The 20730-nt window shown below is 47.8% G+C and overlaps 1 protein-coding gene across 1 annotated transcript in view; it reads right to left on the bottom strand.

Moving 5' to 3' along the window:
• The window catches only part of CTDSPL2 (CTD small phosphatase like 2), a 50277-nt gene that overhangs the window by 8870 nt on the left and 20677 nt on the right, over positions 1–20730 (bottom strand). The window contains exons 2-11 of the mRNA XM_040342199.1: positions 17074–17294; positions 13397–13529; positions 10985–11134; positions 8677–8892; positions 7056–7134; positions 5424–5535; positions 5239–5325; positions 2386–2448; positions 2058–2137; positions 967–1093 (exon numbers count right to left, since the gene is read on the bottom strand). Of these exons, the coding sequence (XP_040198133.1) occupies positions 967–1093; positions 2058–2137; positions 2386–2448; positions 5239–5325; positions 5424–5535; positions 7056–7134; positions 8677–8892; positions 10985–11134; positions 13397–13529; positions 17074–17268 (1242 nt within the window). The 5' untranslated portion in view covers positions 17269–17294. The remainder of the gene's footprint in view (positions 1–966; positions 1094–2057; positions 2138–2385; positions 2449–5238; positions 5326–5423; positions 5536–7055; positions 7135–8676; positions 8893–10984; positions 11135–13396; positions 13530–17073; positions 17295–20730) is intronic.

Here is a 20730-nt window from a genome sequence, read left to right as displayed (position 1 = left end):
TCACCTCTGTGGTTTTTATTTTTTTTGCGCTATAAATAAAAATAGAGCGACAATTTTGAAAAAAAAATCATATTTTTTACTTTTGCTATAATAAATATCCTCAATAAATATATAATAAAAACACATTTTTTCCTCCGTTTAGGCCGATACGTATTCTTCTACATATTTTTGTTAAAAAAAAGAACAATCACAATAAGCGTTTATTGATTGGTTTGCGCAAAAATTTATAGCGTTTACAAAATAGGGGATAGTTTTATGGCTTTTTTTTTTTTTTATATATATATATTTTTTTACTACTAATGTTCTTTGTGACTGCGACATTATGGCGGACACTTGACACATTTTTGTGACCATTGGCATTTTCACAGCGAAAAGTGCTATAAAAATGCACTGATAACTGTGAAAATGACACTGGCAGTGAAGGGGTTAACCACTAGGGGGCGCTAAGTGTGCCCCAAGGGAGTGATTCTTATTGTAGGGGGGCGTGGCTGTAGGCGTGATGTCACTGATGGTAGTTCCCTATAACAGGGAACAGACGATCAGTGTCACTGCCACACAGAAGAAAGGGGAAAGTGTAATTACACTCACCTCTCCCCGTTCTTCAGCTCCTGTGACCGATCGCGGGACACCGGCGATCGGGTCCGTGGGCGCGCTCAGGGAGCGTCGGGTGCGTGCGCCGGCGGTGCGCGTGACCCACGACTGGGCTCCTAAAGGCGACATACCTTTATGTGCCTGTGCCCAGCCGTGCCATTCTGCCGACGTATATCGTCGGTAGGAGGCCTTTAAGTGGTTAAAATATTTGATCGCTTGTTAATCATTGTCACACCGCTGAATGAGTCAGGGGAGTGCGCCATACCTAGAGTGTAAACTCTAAAGAACATAAGTAATGTAAAAACTTACAGAAAATCAGTTTTAAAAGTTTGTAAACATTTAAAAAAGTTTTTTTTTTTTTTTTTATCATCCTACCTGGTATGCGAAGGCTTGTGGTGAGTTATCAATGATGATTGTTTTAGAAAGATCCCTCCCCAGGATATTTAGATCTTTAATATAATTTCCTTGCACACATACGCAGTGCTCCCGGAACAGTCTGTGTCTAAGGAGAGAAAAAGAGGAGTCAGGTAAGCGGAGAGGGGGGGGGGGAGCGATGAGAGATGCGGGGAGGGGGGGGGAGCGAGGAGAGATGCGGAGAGGGGGGGAGCGAGGAGAGAAGCGGAGAGGGGGGGAGCGAGGAGAGAAGCGGAGAGGGGGGGAGCGAGGAGAGAAGCGGAGAGGGGGGAGGAGCGAGGAGAGAAGCGGAGAGGGGGGAGGAGCGAGGAGAGAAGCGGAGAGGGGGGAGGAGCGAGGAGAGAAGCGGAGAGGGGGGAGGAGCGAGGAGAGAAGCGGAGAGGGGGGGGGAGGAGCGAGGAGAGAAGCGGAGAGGGGGGGGGAGGAGCGAGGAGAGAAGCGGAGAGGGGGGGGGGAGGAGCGAGGAGAGAAGCGGAGAGGGGGGAGGAGCGAGGAGAGAAGCGGAGAGGGGGGGGGGGAGGAGCGAGGAGAGGGAGCGAGGAGAGAAGAGAAGCGGAGAGGGGGGGGGAGCGAGGAGAGAAGCGGAGAGGGGGGAGCGAGGAGAGAAGCGGAGAGGGGGGGAGCGAGGAGAGGGAGCGAGGAGAGAAGAGAAGCGGAGGGGGGGGGGGGGGGGGGGAGCGAGGAGAGGAGAGGGAGAAGAGAGAAGGAGGAGAAGAAGAGAAGAAGGAAGAGAAGAAGGAGGAGAAGAAGAGAAGAAGGAGAAGAAGGAGAAGAAGAGAAGAAGGAGGAGAAGGAGAAGAAGAGAAGAAGGAGGAGAAGGAGAAGAAGAGAAGAAGGAGGAGAAGGAGAAGAAGGAGAAGGAGAAGAAGAGAGAAGGAGGAGGAGAAGGAGAAGAAGAGAGAAGGAGGAGGAGGAGGAGGAGAAGAGAGGAGGAGGAGAAGAGAGGAGAAGAGAGGAGGAGGAGAAGAGGGAGGAGGAGGGAGGGAGGAGGGAGGAGGCTGAACATGAAACAAATGGCTGCAGAGCTGCAGGAACGTATGAACCAGGATTACCTCACTAGCCGTTTCTTGGGATCCAAAATGTTCAGTAATTTGTCTGCATAGACTTTCTTTGACGCCGTAAAAAGGATAATCTGCAAAATGAAGAGACCAATAATAGAAGAAAGAATGGACAGTCCATTACATTGGCATCCTCCCGGTATAACCACTGATAGTCCGGGGCGCCCGGGTACGCCACAATATAAACCGATAAGAAATAATTTTTCCTGATTTTATTTTCTTTAGGTTAACAAATCCATTAAGACAGAAAAAATAAAATAAAGTCAGAAATATTTAAAAATCGGATCTCTGCGTACGACTTTTCTTCAGGCTGCACACTTACCTCATAGATCTGAGACATACGTTCCAAGAACTCGCGAAAGAAAGGCCGTAATCGCACATACACCTAGAAGAAAGAAACAAGCAGAGCTGAAACTTTTCCGTGTATTTGGGTAATTAGTATTGAATAGACCAAACAGCTTCACATTTGCTTATGGCCGACACCAAATGGTTAAAAGTGGAAGTAAAGGCAAAAAACGAACTCTAAAAACTTACTCGCACCTTCAGTCTAACTAGCCATGTAAAGAAAAGATCGCTATACTTAGAAAGTCTGAAGCCGCGCTGGTCCGGTCCCTGTATCAGCTGTCAGCGGCGGCTTCAGCGTGTAGGAGAGGAGCCGACAACGGAGGCCCCATAGTAAGTCAATGGGTGACGTCACTGCCGTTGTTGGCTTTCTCCTGCATACAGAAGGCGCTGCTGGAGACCGGACCGCTGCTGGAGACCGGACCGCTGCTGGAGACCGGACCGCACTGGCCGCAGAATAGGCGAGTACAGAGATCTTTTCTTCACAGGGTCAGATGGATTAGGCTTAGTATGAGGGTGGGAGTAAGTTTAAAGTTAGTTAGGTTATGCCAATAAAGTAGAACTAAAAGGCAAACTTTTTTTCCCCCCCATTTTGGATAGAGTAGGGGAGGGCTATCCTCCATCAGGATTTTTTTTTTGCCATCCGTGTTCCCATTGGGAAGATTTCCTTTCACTTCCTGTCCCCATAGCCAAAACAGGAAGCGAGGCAAAATCCTTCCAAAAAGAATGAATGAACGCCATTCTTTCCTGTTCTGGCGACAACCCAAAATTTGGGATTTTCCTTCACTTTTGGTGATTTTGGTCACCTGGACAAATAGAGAGGGTGACTCTCCCTAACAGAGGCAAACGGCAATAAAAACCTGACTAGTGTTCTAATCCCTCTCCAATACAACCAAAAATATATATGTGGCATTACAGGTACCCAAAATACAATACGGCATTACAGGTACCCAAAATATGATACGGCATTACAGGTACCCAAAATATGATACGGCATTACAGGTACCCAAAATATGATACGGCATTACAGGCACCCAAAATATGATACGGCATTACAGGTACCCAAAATACAATACAGCATACAGGTACCGCCACACACTGGGCTAGATTCAGATAGGTTAGCGGATCTTTAGATCTGCGTAATCTATCTGATTTACGATCCGCTGGCGCAAGTTTTTGAGGCAAGTGCTTTATTCAGAAAGCACTTGCCTCTAAAGTTGCGGCGGCGTATCGTAAATCCCGCGGCGGAATTCAAATTCCGCGGCTAGGGGGCGTGTAGAATTTAAATCAGGCGCGTTCTCGCGCCGAACGAACTGCGCATGCGCCGTCCGCTAAATTTCCCAGCGTGCATTGCTCCAAATGACGTCGCTAGGACGTCATTGGTTTTGACGAGAACGTAAATTACGTCCATCCATATTCGCAACAAAGCTTACGCAAACGACGTAAAAAATTCAAAACTCGACCCGGGAACGACGGCCATACTTAACATAGGATACGCCGCATATAGCAGGGGGAACTATACGCCGGAAAAAGCCGAGCGCAAACGACGTAAAAAAAAAGCGCCGGGCGGTCGTTCGTTTCTGAATCGGCGTAACTCCTCATTTGCATATTCGTCGCATATACAAACGGAAGCGCCACCTAGCGGCCAGCGTGAGATTGCAGCCTAAGATCCGACGGTGTAAGTCACTTACACCTGTCAGATCTTAGGGAGATCTATGCGGAACCTGATTCTATGAATCAGGCGCATAGATCAGGAGATACGCCGTTGTATCTATATCTGAATCTGGCCCAGTGTATTCAACTATAATGCAAGGAATATGAGATGCATTTCAGCTCAGATACCAGCCCATCGGTCACGCCCCTCTGACATTTTTCACCCACATCACAAGATCAAGCCCAGGGTCGCTGGCAAGGGGGTAGCACTTGCCCTCCTGTAGGGGGCCCCATAGGTTCAACCGGGGGGGCCCAGAGAAGCATAAGTGGGTGCAATTACTGGAACCGATCCCCCTGTGGCCCTCTCTGTGTTTACAATGCTTCAGTTTGTGAATGAACAGTGGGATGGTGCATGCGCAGTAGGCAACCAGCACTTCCTGATTCCCTTTCCCAAGATGGCGGCGGTAGCACCCGAGGAACAGATCGGCTTCGGGTGAGGACATTGCGGGCGCCCTGGACAAGTAAGTGTCCTTATTTTAAAAGTCAGGAGCTGCAGTATTTGTAAATTTAAAAAAAAAAGGCTCATTCCCACAGATATTGAGAGCTGTTGGGGCCTGGGGTGGGGAAGCGCCCTGTTGGGCCTGGGGTGGGGAAGCGCCCTGTTGGGCCTGGGGTGGGGAAGCGCCCTGTTGGGCCTGGGGTGGGGAAGCGCCCTGTTGGGCCTGGGGTGGGGAAGCGCCCTGTTGGGCCTGGGGTGGGGAAGCGCCCTGTTGGGCCTGGGGTGGGGAAGCGCCCTGTTGGGCCTGGGGTGGGGAAGCGCCCTGTTGGGCCTGGGGGTGGGGAAGCGCCCTGTTGGGCCTGGGGGTGGGAAGCGCCTGTAAGGCCTGGGGGTGGGAAGCGCCTGTAAGGCTTGTTGGTTCACGGTTCCTGTCAGCTAAGTTGTAAGGGGTCCCTCATGACAGCAGCCCTGATTAAGCCCAATGAGGGTGAAACATGTCAGAGGGATGTGACCGATTGGCTGGGATCTGAGCTGAAGTGTGTCTTTCATTTAGCCTACATTAGAGTTGAATACAGGGGGCAGCGGTGCCTTTAGTTATATTTTAAAACACATTTGGACCCATCATTTCTGAAGTCCGTCCCTAAAAAACAACCCAGGCCCCGGCGACCCCACACTTCATACCTGGTAAATGACATCTTGGAACAGTACAGGGAACGTAAGCGCAGCATCTTCCAGTTCGTTTAAGCTGCAATGCACCAATGTTTCGTCCTGCAATTAAAATAAAAAAAAAAACCATTAGGTCATCCCCAAAAACCAAAACGCGAGAACCAACAGGCAGGATAGAGAGGGGAACAAAAAAAAGTTACCAAGTCGAGGACGAGAGAGAACTCCGGGGTACTCCTGGTTTTAAGAGGCAGCGCTGGCTTCCTGTTGAGTTGTTCTTCAGTCAATGGGGGGACATGTTTGATGAAATAGTATCTGCGTGAAGAAATCAGAAAATTGACTATAAAAAAAACACATTCTTGGCAAAGATCTATAGACGTGGTGAAGACAACTTGATGAAGTTCAAAACAGAGCATCAGGATGGGGAAGAAAAGGGAGTGAAGCGACTTTGAACGTGTCATGGTTGTTATTAGTATTTCTGGGATTTTCACACACAACCCATCTCTCGGGATTACAGAAAATGGGGGGAAAAATATCCAGTGAGCGGCAGTTGTGTGGAGGAAAATGCCTTGTTGAGGTCAGAGGAGAATCACACAACACATCCAACCTTGAAGCAGATGGGCGTTTTGCACAGAGTGGCCTCGAACATACTCTTCTGGGGCCCCCCGGCGTCTCTCCCTGCATCAGATAACCCCCCTAGAAAACTGTTTTTAAAGACGGCTTACTTCCTCTTTAACCACTTAAGGACCGCCTTCTGCACATATACGTCGGCAGAATGGCACGGCTGGGCACAGGCACGTACAGGTACGTCCTCTTTAAGTGCCCAGCCATGGGTCGTGGGCGCGCGCCCCGGTCTGAAGCTCCGTGACTGCGGCCGCGGGACCCCGATTGCCGCTGGAGTCCCTGGAGCTGAAGAACGGGGAGAGGTGTATGTAAACACAGCTTCCCCGTTCTTCACTGTGGCACCGTCATCGATCGTGTGTTTCCTAATATAGGGAACCACAATCGATGACATCACACCTACAGCCACACCCCCGACAGTTAGAAACATAGATGAGGTCACACTTAACCCCTTCAGCGCCCCCCTGTGGTCAACTCCCAAACTGCAATTGTCATTTTCTCAGTGCATTTTTAATGAATTTTTTGCTGTGAAAATGGCAATGGTCCCAAAAATGTGTCAAAATTGTCTGAAGTGTCCGCCATAATGTCGCAGTCCCAAAAAAAAAAAAATACGCTGATCGCCGCCATTAGTAATAAAAAAAAAAAAAAAAGTTTCATAAAAATGCAATAAAACTATCCCCTATTTTGTAAACGCTATAAATTTTGTGCAAACCAATCGATAAACGCTTATTGCGTTATTTTTTACCAATAATATGTAGAAGAATACGTATCGGCATAAACACAGGGAAAAAATAAATAAAAAATTATATATTTTTGGGGGATATTTATTATAGCAAAAAGTAAAAAATATTGCATTTTTTTTCCAAAAATTTTGACTTTTTTTTTTTTAATAAAAAAAAAAACCGCAGAGGTGATCAAATACCACCAAGAGAAAGCTCTATTTGTGGGGGAAAAAAGGACGCCAATTTTGTTTGGGAGCCACGTCGCACGACCGCGCAATTGTCCGGGTCTTAAGTGGTTAAAGGATAACTGCACCTTTATGGTGCGACCTGCGTAAGTTCACCGGCGCACAATAAAAAAGCACGCGTTTCAGTGTGAATAAAACCCTTACGTGTGTTTGCTACCAAATTCCTTATCCAGTTTATGTAGCAGGCCGAGGCCCTTCGCAATCCAGAAAAGTTAAGGGTTGGTAAAAAAATAAAAAAAATACTCACGGATCAAAGACCTCCCAATCCTCTTCATAGGCTGCCTCAGCGTGTGCAGAAGAGTAGCCACTATCTGGAGATACTGGAGCTAAGAACAGAAAGAGAAAAACCACTGAATCTCTCACACCGAAGACTAAAGACTGGATGTTTAGATATTGTTACCGTTGACTTAGGCTGCATTCACACTTAGGCGACAAGTAACTCCGCGTACGCGGCGTATTTTGCCGCGATTTCGTTTACTTTTTTTTTTACAAAGAATTAAACATTGCTGTCTACGGCCGAACGCCAATGCCGCCTGAAAAAAAGGGTCCGGGACTTGTTTTCAGGCGGCAGGCGTACAGCGTTTCGGCGTGAGATGTGAACCATCTCATAGACAGCAATGGAAATTCGCCCCTCCAGCGTATCGAGCGTCGGGCGTTTTGTCGCCAAGGTGTGAATGGAGCCTTAAAGTGATTGTAAAAAAAAAAAAAAAAAAAAAAAAAAAAACACATCTCTATACAGTGGAACCTCGGATTTAGGCTGCATTCACACCTAGACGTATGTTACCGCGGCAAATTGCGGCGTTTTGTCCCGCGATTTGCCGCGACAAAACGCGATAAAATACGCTGCGGTAACACACACAGGAGGGGTGACAACATTGTCAGCTATGGCCGAAAGCCGCCTGAAAAAAAGGTCCGGGACTTGTTTTCAGGTGGCCGGCGTTCGGCGTGGAGATGTGAACCATCTCCATAGCCGACAATGTAAACTCACCCCTCCAGCGTATCAGGGGCTGCTGCGGCGTCGCGCTACAGGCGTATATACGCCTAGGTGTGAATGGGCACTTAGAGTATAATCCGTTCCAGGAGAACGCTTGTAATCAAAAGCGCTCGCATATAAAAAGTACATTTCCCCATAGAAGTCAATGTAAACGAAAATAATTCATTCTGCATCGACTTCAATGGCATGCAATACCGCATGTGGTCAGAGGTGGGGGGGGGGGGGCGCCGAAGAGCCTCTAATATGCTTGGGGACAGCTTGGCTGACCTCGGAAACACCCGGTGGGGAACAGAGTATTTCTAAGTATTTCCAACCAGCGCCCCCGTACCTCTGGCCAAATGCGGTACTGCACACCCTATTAGCTTGAATTCTGCTAGTTTTGCAGAGTGGCCCCGAACCTTGTCTTCTGGGGTCCCTCGGCGGCTGTCTCGGCTCCTCCCCGCAAGGACTCAATACCTTCATGCGAGCGTGCGTGCATGGTGTTGAGTACTTGCGGGCGCGCTCCTGCGATACAGCCGGCGGCAATAGCGGCTTACTGTATCACTTGGCCCCGCCCCCCCGGTGTGCCGCGTCATTGGATGGGATTGACAGCAGCGCGAGCCCATGGCTGAGCTGCTTCCAATCCATCCACTATAACCAATCAACGGCCAGGCTGAGCGGCGAAGAGGATGACGGTGGCGAGCGCGGGACTTTCGAGGCGTCAGGTAAGTATAACGGGGGGCGGCTGTAAAGGTGAAAACTTTTACCTTTAAGCCACGACTTGCCACGATGCATGGGGGACATGCCCATGGCAGTCAATGGGTTTCAGGATATTGGCAGGTCATCAAAACACATCTTTACCGCGCCACGTTGATGGCAAGCAAGTACCACTCACCTGTTAGCGGCGGGATGTCTCGCTCTGGAGTGTCCTCCCCCGACTCCAACCAGCTGCTGGCTGCTGTTCGGACAGGCGTGCCCTGACTGGTGTAGGACGCTCCGTTCGTGGAGGTGGTGGTGCTGGTGCTGATTTCATCCACCTGCTCCATTTCCAGCTGTTTCACGATTTCCTCGGCTTCTACCGCTTGTCCTGGAGAGTCCGATCCCGACGTGCCTGCAAGCAAAAGGAAAATCGGTAAGTCCTTACCAGACTATCCGGGATGGAAACTGGAGAGAAAGTCCATTCTACCTGAAACAGGAAACAAGAGCCCCCCCCAGGGGCAAATACAAATCTCAACAGGTGCTTCTCCTTCAAAAGACACGCCGAACCCCCCCGCTTCTCCTTCACCAGACGCCGAGCCCCCCGCCTCTCCTTCACCAGACACGCCGAGCCCCCGCCTCTCCTTCACCAGACACGCCGAGCCCCCGCCTCTCCTTCACCAGACACGCCGAGCCCCCGCCTCTCCTTCACCAGACACGCCGAGCCCCCCGCCTCTCCTTCACCAGACCCGCCGAGCCCCCCGCCTCTCCTTCACCAGACACGCCGAGCCCCCCGCCTCTCCTTCACCAGACACGCCGAGCCCCCCGCCTCTCCTTCACCAGACACGCCGAGCCCCCCCACCTCTCCTTCACCAGACACGCCGAGCCCCCGCTTCTCCTTCACCAGACGCCGAGCCCCCCGCCTCTCCTTCACCAGACACGCCGAGCCCCCGCCTCTCCTTCACCAGACACGCCGAGCCCCCGCCTCTCCTTCACCAGACACGCCGAGCCCCCCGCCTCTCCTTCACCAGACACGCCGAGCCCCCCGCCTCTCCTTCACCAGACACGCCGAGCCCCCCGCCTCTCCTTCACCAGACACGCCGAGCCCCCCCGCCTCTCCTTCACCAGACACGCCGAGCCCCCCCGCCTCTCCTTCACCAGACACGCCGAGCCCCCGCCTCTCCTTCACCAGACCCGCCGAGCGAATCCGCCTCTCCTTCACCAGACACGCCGAGCCCCCCGCTTCTCCTTCACCAGACACGCCGAGCCCCCGCCTCTCCTTCACCAGACACGCCGAGCCCCCCGCCTCTCCTTCACCAGACACGCCGAGCCCCCCGCTTCTCCTTCACCAGACACGCCGAGCCCCCCGCCTCTCCTTCACCAGACCCGCCGAGCGACTCCGCCTCTCCTTCACCAGACACGCCGAGCCCCCCCGCTTCTCCTTCACCAGACACGCCGAGCCCCCCCGCTTCTCCTTCACCAGACACGCCGAGCCCCCGCCTCTCCTTCACCAGACACACCGAGCCCCCGCCTCTCCTTCACCAGACACACCGAGCCCCCGCCTCTCCTTCACCAGACACACCGAGCCCCCGCCTCTCCTTCACCAGACACGCCGAGCCCCCCGCCTCTCCTTCACCAGACACGCCAACCCCCCGCCTCTCCTTCACCAGACACACAGAGCTTCCGATGCTGACCCAGCTATGTGCCCGGGAGCAGGATCGTTGAGCTCTCTCTCTCCTCACTGGCTCAAACAGAGCAGCGGGAGCCATTGGCAGCTGCTTTGGCACACACCCCCTTCCCAATCACAGCCTGCCTCTTGGCACACCCCCCTTCCCAATCACAGCCTGCCTCTTGGCACACCCCCCTTCCCAATCTCAGCTCACAGCCTGCCTCTTGGAACACGCCCCCTCCCAATCACAGCCTGCCTCTTGGAACACGCCCCCTCCCAATCACAGCCTGCCTCTTGGAACACGCCCCCTTCCAATCACAGCCTGCCTCTTGGAACACGCCCCCTTCCAATCACAGCCTGCCTCTTGGAACACGCCCCCTTCCAATCACAGCCTGCCTCTTGGAACACGCCCCTTCCCAATCACAGTCTGCCTCTTGGAACACGCCCCCTCCCAATCACAGCCTGCCTCTTGGAACACGACCCCTCCCAATCACAGCATGCCTCTTGGAACACGCCCCCTCCCAATCACAGCCTGCCTCTTGGAACACACCCCCTCCCCAATCACAGCTCACAGCCTGCCTCTTGGAACACACCCCTTGCTCAAGCACAGCCTGCCTCTTGCCTCAGGCTGATCAGACTATTTAATACAGGTACTCTGTCTGCACAGTGTCCTGTAATCCTATCAGAGCTTCTGCCACTGAAGACCGGGTCAGGTTAGTGTTGGAATGTTGGTGGCGAAAGATGCAGGGATTTTAGCTTTTGCATGGACTTCCACTTTAAGGTTAGCATGGTTGCCTGCCATAAAACAATGTCAGTACTATATAAAAGGAGAACCCACCATTTTTATTTGCTGGTGAGAAAAAGTTGAAGACGGGAGAGAAAATGGTCCCCAGCAGGGTGGTCCTGGGTGGGCTGCTTGTTGGAGGCACATCTTCCAGCTTTCCATTCTGCTTCACATGTTGAGATGTCAGCTCATAACTCGCTGCTTCTAAATAACGAAGAAATAAATGGAAGAGTCAGCAGAAGACAAAACACAGAAATGACAGAGACGGCTCCAAGAGAATCCGTCACAATGAAGCGATTTCTGTATCCTAATGAGCATTTCTCCTCCACCCAACCAAAGCCCCCGGAGGTTTCCCCAATATCTTCCCACCATAACCACTCAAGGACCGAGCCTCTGCCTGAGATTTGGGGTTTACAAGTTAACCACTTAAGCCCCGGACCTTTAGGCAGCTAAAGGACCCGGCCAGTTTTTGCGATTCGGCACTGCGTCGCTTTAACTGACAATTGCACGGTCGTGCGACGTGGCTCCCAAACAAAATTGACGTCCTTTTTTTCCCACAAATAGGAGCTTTCTTTTGGTGGTATTTGATCACCTCTGCGGTTTTTAGTTTTTGCGCTATAAACAAAAATAGAGCGACAATTTTGAAAAAAAATGCAATATTTTTTACTTTTTGCTGTAATAAATATTCCCCAAAAATATATATAAAAAAAAATAATGTTTTCCTCAGTTTAGGCCGAAACATATACAATATTTTTGGTTAAAAAAAAAGAAAAAGAAAAAAAAAAAATCGCAATAAGCCTTTATTGATTGGTTTGCGCAAAATTTTATAAAATAGGGGATAGTTTTATTGCATTTTTATTAATTATTATTATTTTTTTACTACTAATGGCGGCGATCAGCGATTTTTTTCGTGACTGCCACATTATGGCAGACACTTCGGACAATTTTGACACATTTTTGGGACCATTGTCATTTTCACAACAAAAAATGCATTAAAAATGCACCGATTACTGTGAAAATGACAATTGCAGTTTGGGGGTTAACCACAAGGGGGCGCTGAAGGGGTTAAGTGTGACCTCATTTGTGTTTCTAACTGTAGGGGGGTGTGGCTGTAGGTGTGACGTCATCGATTGTGTTTCCCTATATCAGGGAACACACGATCAATGACGGCGCCACAGTGAAGAACGGGGAAGCTGTGTTTACACTCACCTCTCCCCGTTCTTCAGCTCCGGGGACCGATCGCGGGACTCCAGCGGCGATCGGGTCCGCGGGTCCCGAAGCTTTGGACCGGGTCGCGGGCGCCATGGCTGGGCACTTAAAGAGGATGTACAGGTACATGCTTGTGCCCATCTGCACCATTCTGCCGACGTATATGTGCAGGAGGCGGTCCTTAAGTGGTTAAAAACAGCTTTTTTTTTGCTAGAAAATTACTTGGAACCCCCAAACAGTGTATACATATTTTTTTCTAACACCTTAGAGAATAAAATGGGGGTCGTTGCAATACGAATCTGCCGCAGAGACCACTTTTATCTCAACCAGACTGAAGAAGAGGGTACAGGGGTGATGGAAGCGAGCTGCTGCCATAACAAAGATGCCTCTTCAAAGTGTCGACATATATCGACGATCGGGTCACGGAACGGCAGAACGGGGGGGGGGGGGGGTGCCTTTGTAAACAAGGCATCTCCCTGGTGACATGTCACCGATCGTCTGCTCCCTCTCATCAGAAGCAGCCATCAGTGACGTGTCACGGCAAGCCACGCCCCCCCCCCCCAACAGTAAGAATCACTCCCTAGGACACACTTAACCCCTTTCCGCCCCCTAGTGTTTAACTCCTTCCCTGACAGTCACATTTACACAGTAATCAGCGCATTTTTATAGCACCGATCGCTGTATAAATGACAATGGCCCCAAAATGGTGTCAAAAGTATCCGATGTGTCCGCCATAATGTCGCAGTCACAAAAAAAAAAAAAAAAAAAAAAAAAAATCGCAGATCGCTGCCATAACAAGGGAAAAAATTGCCATAAAACGATCCTTTATTTTGTAGACGCTATAACTTTTGCGCAAACCAATTAATAAACACTTATTGCGATTTTTTTTAACAAAAATATGTAGAAGAATACGTATCGCCCTAAACTGAGAAAAAATTGGGGATATTTATTATAGCAAAAAAATATTGATTTTTTTCCCCAAAATTTTCGCTCTATTTTTGTTTATAGCGCAAAAAAATAAAAACCGCAGAGGTGATCAAATACCACCAAAAGAAAGCTATTTGTGGGGGGAAAAAAAGGATGTAAATTTTGTTCGGGAGCCACGTCGCACGACCGCGCAATTGTCAGTTAAAGCGTTGCAGTGCCGAATCGCAAAAAGTGGCCCGGTCTTTGGCCAGCCAAATCAAGTGATTAATCGCACAGATCAGGCGCTTTATAAAAACAAATTTACTACAATCGCTATAAAAAGCAGCAAACCTCCATTGACTTGACTTTTCCGTCTGACGCGGGCGATGGGCTTGCTCGGCTTGTCACCGGTACGTGGAGTTGAGGTGATGAGGTCGAGGTCGCGCTCCAACCGACTCCTCTTTGGGGGATTCTCACGATCCTCCTAAAAAACAAATAAAAATAAATCAATCAGGAAAATTATTGAAAGGTTCAACCGCTATAAAAAAAAAAAAAAAAAAAAATCACGAGTACTCGCATTTTATAAAAAACGCTCTCGATATTTTTGCGTCCATACAAAATGAATGGGCAGAAATCGCACTGCAAGGAATTGCATGCAATTGAACAGGCATGCGGTGCGATTCCCGTCTGAATCGCATGCAGTTTCCCACACCATTCGTGTGAACCCACTATGACCAGCTATGGGCTTACACAGGAGCAGTGGAGGACCGCATGCAACTCGGACAGGAATCGCAACACATTCCTGTTTAACCACTTAGGGACCGCCTCCTGCAGATATACGTCGGCAGAATGGCACGGCTGGGCACAAGCACGTACAGGTACGTCCTCTAAGTGCCCAGCCGCGGGTCGCGGATGTGCGCCTGCGACCCGGTCCAAAGCTCCGCGGCCGCGTGACCCAATCACCGCTGGAGTCCCGCGATCGGTCCCCGGAGCTGAAGAACGAGGAGAGGTGTGTGTAAACACAGCTTCCCCGTTCTTCACTGTGGCGCCATCATCGATCGTGTGTTCTCTAATATAGGGAACCACAATCAATGACGTCACATGTCCAGCCCCGCCCCCCTACAGTTAGAAACACAGATGAGGTCACACATAACCCCTTCAGCGCCCACTTGTGGTTAACTCCTAAACGGCAATTGTCATTTTCACAGTAATCAGTGCATTTTTAATGCATCTTTTGCTGTGAAAATGACAATGGTCCCAAAAATGTGTAAAAATTGTCCGAAGTGTCCGCCATAATGTCGCAGTACCGAAAAAAATTAAAATAAAAAATAAACGCTGATCGCCGCCATTACTAGTAAAAAAAAAAAAAAAAAAAAAAGCCATAAAACTACCCCCTATTTTGTAAACGTTATAACTTTTGCGCAAATCAACGCTTATTGCGATTTTTTTTTTTACCAAAAATAGGTAGAAGAATACGTATCGGCCTAAACTGAGGACATTTTTTTTTTTTTTAATATATTTTTGGGGGATATTTATTATAGCAAAAAGTAAAAAATATTGTTTTTTTTTTCAAAATTGTCGCTCTATTTTTGTTATAGCGCAAAAAATAAAAACCGCAGAGGTGATCAAATACCACCAAAAGAAAGCTCTATTTGTGGGGAAAAAAGGACGCCAATTTTGTTTGGGAGCCACGTCGCACGACCGCGCAATTGTCAGTTAAAACGACGCAGTGCCAAATCGCAAAAAAGGGGCCTGGTCTTCGACCAGCAATATGGTCCGGGGCTGAAGTGGTTAAATAACATGCGATTCTTTACACCGAATGGAAATTTTGGTGCCGAAACTACAGGATGCACTTAGCCGAAAATGACAGTTTAAAAAAAAAAAAAAAAAATTATATATTTTTATATACAATTATATCACCAATTTAAATTAATTGGAATTTATTGTCGGCCATTATTGGCATTTTTAGCGCAAGAAAAGCTAAAATAAAAATGCATCCCTTTAACCCCTTCTATACCGCGCCTACTCTGGCACTTCTCTTCTACATGTAAAAATCATAGGGCCAGATTCACGTAGGTGAGCGGCGGCGTAACGTATGGTAGATACGTTACACCGCCGCAAGTTTTCATCGCAAGTGCCTGATTCACCGAGCACTTGTGATGAAAACTACGCCGGCGGCCTCCGGCGCAAGGCGGGCCATTTCAAATGGGCGTGTGCTACTTAAATTAGGCGCGCTCCCGTGCCGGACCTACTGCGCATGCTCAGTTTCGCAATTCCAGTCGTGCTTTGCGCGTCGTGACGTCTTTTTTTCGAACGGCGACGCGCGTAGCGTACTTCCGTATTCCCGGACGTGTTACGCAAACAACGTTAAATTTTTAATTTCGACGCAGGAACGACGGCCATACATTATACAGCAATACGTTTGCTGACTAAAGTTAGGGCAGGTCAAATAATGACTAAATTTGCGACGGGAAACTAGACAAGCGGCGACGTAGCGAACGCGAAAATCCGTCGTGGATCGCCGTAACTCCTAATTTCCATACCCGACGCTGGTTTACGACGCGAACTCCCCCCAGCGGCGGCCGCAGTACTGCATCCTAAGATCCGACAGTGTAAAACAATTACACCTGTCGGATCTTAGGGCTAGCTATGCGTAACTGATTCTATGAACCAGCCGCATAGATAGAAACAGAGATACGACGGCGTATCTCAGCTGTGAATCTGGCCCATAGTTTTTTGCTAGAAAATTACTCAGAACCCCCAAACATTATATATATATTTTTTTAGCAGACACCCTAGGGAATAAAATGGCGGTCATTGCAACTTTTTATCTCGCACGGTATTTGCGCAATCATTTTTCAAACGCCTTATCTTTTTTGAATGAAAAAAATAAGAAAAAAAAGTTTCATGAATTAAACAAAGCAGTAAAAACTATTTTTTTTTTTTAGGATTGTGAAAGATGATGTTACGCAGAGTAAATAGATACCCAACGTGTCACGCTTTAAAATTACGCACACTCATGGAATGGCGCCAAACTTCGGTACTAAAAAAAAATCTCCATAGGCGACGTTTTTTAGGGTTACGAGTTTAGAGGAGGTCTAGTGCTAGAATTGTTGCGGCGATACCTCACATAGGTGGTTTGAATGGCGTTTACATATGTGGGTGGGACTTGCGTGTGCGTTCGCTTCTGAGCACGAGCTACCGGGGACAGGGGCGTTTAAATAATTTTTTTATTATTTAAATTTGTTTTTATTTTTACACTATTATTTTACATTTAATTGAATCACTTTTATTCCTATTACAAGGAATGTAAACATCCCTTGTAATAGAAATAGTGTGTGACAGGTCCTCTTTATGGAGAGAGGCGGGGTCAATAAGACCGCACATCTCTCCTCCAGGCTGGAAAAGTATGAGATTGAGAAAAAAAAATTGCGGCTTTGTTTAAATCCAGGGCTCGGGCGTGATGTCAGAAAGTCGCGCCCAGGCCTCCCACGGTCATAGAGATGACTGGTGACCACTGGAAATCTCTATGGTCGTCATCCGGCGCCAGACAATTCTTTTTCCGGGTCCCCAATGGCACGGGAGAGCCCGGAAAAGCACCGAATGGTGGCGGGAGGGGGACTGTCTGACTGAAGATGCATGGAACACCTGTGCCCCGCCCCCCGTTGGATAAACACGCCCCTCACATGGGTGTAGGGTATGTGCCCCGCCCCCCTTTGGGTAAACACGCCCCTCACATGGGTGTAGGCCAGGGATATGCAATTAGTGGACCTCCAGATGTTGCAAAACTACAATTCCCATCATGCCTCTGCCTCTGGGTGTCATGCTTGTGGCTGCCAGAGTCTCGCTATGCCTCATGGGACTTGTAGTTCTGCAACAGCTGGAGGTCCGCTAATTGCATATCCCTGGTGTAGGGTATACCATACCTGTGTGAATGAGGCCTTACAGAAACATTCCCAACAGAAGAGCACCCCACTTTGCCGGAGGTGGACCTGCAGAGTTCTAAACACACCTCAAGGGGCACTTACCTTTGTTGTGCTGCCTTTGATGAAATTTTTGATGGTAGAAAGTAAACCGGTGTCGGCTTTGGGCAGCTTGTCTCCCAGAGGCGAGCTCTCCTCCTCCTCTTCCTCCTCCGAGTGCTTCCTCTTGGTGCGAGCAGTGCGCCCGGCAGGCCCGCCGTGACTGCTGCGCGGAGACCCCTTCCGCGTCCTGAGCCTCATTTTTTTTTATGAGAGCCACATAAAAGCTGCAAATAGAAGAGAAAAAGGAAACATTTATTATATGTAAGAAACCGAAAACACCGGCCCACCGATACAAAGACGTCATAATAATGCGCAAGGGTCCGATATTAAAATATTCATAGATATATATATAATTTTTTTTTAAAAGCTGGCCCATAAAAACCCAAATATAACAAAAAAACAAATTACAGAAACACAATCTGCAAATAGGAAAAAAAGGAATCACTTATATGAAAAAAATAAATAAAAACAATGTGTGTGTGTATATATATATATATATATATATATATATATATATATATATATATATATATATATATATATATATATATATATATATATATATGTATTCTATAATATACACAAGATTTATATATATATATATATATATATATATATATATATATATATATATATATATATATATATATATATATATATATATATATATATATATATATATATATATATATATATACACACACATACACACATTGTTTTTATATGTGTGTAAATAATTAATATATATATTTTTTTTATTATAATTATATATATATATATATATATATATATATAATATTTTTTGTGTATATACACAAAATTTTTAAATATAAAAAATGTATTCTATAATATATACACACACACTATATATATATATATATATATATATATATATATATATATATATATATATATATATATATATATATATATATATATATATATATATATATTTTCCATAAAAAAAAAAATATATATATTTTTTTATATGTGTGTAAATATGTGTGTGTGTGTATATATATATATATATATATATATATATATATATATATATATATATATATTTTACACACATAATTATAGAATTTATATATTTGTGTGTGTATATCATAGAATAAATTTTTAATATATATTATAGAATACATTTTTTATATATACAAATTAAATTTTTGTGTGAATATATATATATATACACACAAAAAATATTTTTATATATAAAAAATGTATTCTATAATATATATTAAAAATGTATTCTATAATATACACACAATATATATATATATTTTATTATTATTTATTTCAACTTGTATGTAAAGAACTGCAGAAAAAAAAATAATCAAAAAAATATATATATTTTTTTATTATTATATCTAGCAAGGGGGGAAAAGTATTTGACCCCCTGCTGATTTTGTACGTTTGCCCTTGTATCCTGTCCCCAGTCTCTGACCATCCCTTGTATCCTGTCCCCAGTCTGAGAATCCCTTGTATCCTGTCCCCAGTCTCTGACCATCCCTTGTATCCTGTCCCCGACCATCCCTTGTATCCTGTCCCCAGTCTCTGACCATCCCTTGTATCCTGTCCCCAGTCTCTGACCATCCCTTGTATCCTGTCCCCAGTCTCTGACCATCCCTTGTATCCTGTCCCCAGTCTCTGACCATCTCCTTGTATCCTGTCCCCAGTCTCTGACCATCCCTTGGATCCTGTCCCCAGTCTCTGACCATCCCTTGCATCCTGTCCCCAGTCTCTGACCATCCCTTGTATCCTGTCCCCAGTCTGAGAATCCCTTGTATCCTGTCCCCAGTCTCTGACCATCCCTTGCATCCTGTCCCCAGTCTCTGACCATCCCTTGCATCCTGTCCCCAGTCTCTGACCATCCCTTGCATCCTGTCCCCAGTCTCTGACCATCCCTTGCATCCTGTCCCCAGTCTCTGACCATCCCTTGCATCCTGTCCCCAGTCTCTGACCATCCCTTGTATCCTGTCCCCAGTCTGAGAATCCCTTGTATCCTGTCCCCAGTCTCTGACCATCCCTTGCATCCTGTCCCCAGTCTCTGACCATCCCTTGTATCCTGTCCCCGACCATCCCTTGTATCCTGTCCCCGACCATCCCTTGTATCCTGTCCCCGACCATCCCTTGTATCCTGTCCCCAGTCTCTGACCATCCCTTGTATCCTGTCCCCAGTCTCTGACCATCCCTTGTATCCTGTCCCCAGTCTCTGACCATCCCTTGTATCCTGTCCCCAGTCTCTGACCATCCCTTGTATCCTGTCCCCAGTCTCTGACCATCCCTTGTATCCTGTCCCCAGTCTCTGACCATCCCTTGTATCCTGTCCCCAGTCTCTGACCATCCCTTGTATCCTGTCCCCAGTCTCTGACCATCCCTTGTATCCTGTCCCCAGTCTCTGACCATCCCTTGCATCCTGTCCCCAGTCTCTGACCATCCCTCGTATCCTGTCCCCAGTCTCTGACCATCCCTTGTATCCTGTCCCCAGTCTCTGACCATCCCTTGTATCCTGTCCCCAGTCTCTGACCATCCCTTGTATCCTGTCCCCCAGTCTCTGACCATCCCTTGTATCCTGTCCCCCAGTCTCTGACCATCCCTTGTATCCTGTCCCCAGTCTCTGACCCTCTTTTGTATTCTGTCCGCAGTCTCTGACCATCCCTCGTATCCTGTCCCCAGTCTCTGACCACCCCTAGTATCCTGTCCCCAGTCTCTGACCATCCCTCGCATCCTGTCCCCAGTCTCTGACCATCCCTTGGATCCTGTCCCCAGTCTCTGACCATCCCTTGTATCCTGTCCCCAGTCTCTCACCATCCCTTGCATCCTGTCCCTGACCATCCCTTGTATCCTGTCCCTGACCATCCCTTGGATCCTGTCCCTGACCATCCCTTGGATCCTGTCCCCAGTCTCTGACCATCCCTTGGATCCTGTCTCTGACCATCCCTTGTATCATGTCCCCAGTCTCTGACCATCCCTTGGATCCTGTCCGCAGTCTCTGACCATCCCTTGGATCCTGTCCGCAGTCTCTGACCATCCCTTGGATCCTGTCCGCAGTCCCTGACCATCCCTTGTATCCTGTCCCCAGTCTCTGACCATCCCTCGCATCCTGTCCCCAGTCTCTGACCATCCCTTGGATCCTGTCCCCAGTCTCTGACCATCCCTTGTATCCTGTCCCCAGTCTCTGACCATCCCTTGTATCCTGTCCCCCAGTCTCTGACCATCCCTTGTATCCTGTCCCCAGTCTCTGACCATCCCTTGTATCCTGTCCCCAGTCTCTGACCATCCCTTGTATCCTGTCCCCAGTCTCTGACCATCCCTTGTATCCTGTCCCCAGTCTCTGACCATCCCTTGTATCCTGTCCCCAGTCTCTGACCATCCCTTGTATCCTGTCCCCCCTAAAACTATACAAGACAAAATCTGATCCCTGATCCTATTATTTACACAACGCCTCCAGAGACAACCTTTCCCCCCCATTAAACACACCGGGGACAGCGACGTGCCTCTCCTCCAATAGGAACAGCGGACTGCGATCCGCCACCAGTCCTATGTCTGGACTTGTGTATCACAACGCTGCACATTTCTCCCACCATAGCAAAGCACAGCGACATCAGGAGCCGCTCCGCCGTCCCCTTATTATTACACCGGAGATAGAGAACAATG

This window comes from Rana temporaria, chromosome 3 (assembly GCF_905171775.1).
Source record: "Rana temporaria chromosome 3, aRanTem1.1, whole genome shotgun sequence".
NCBI classification, from domain to species: domain Eukaryota; kingdom Metazoa; phylum Chordata; class Amphibia; order Anura; family Ranidae; genus Rana; species Rana temporaria.
Note: the sequence above shows the minus strand (reverse complement) of the source record. Positions and strands in the feature narration are given on the sequence as shown.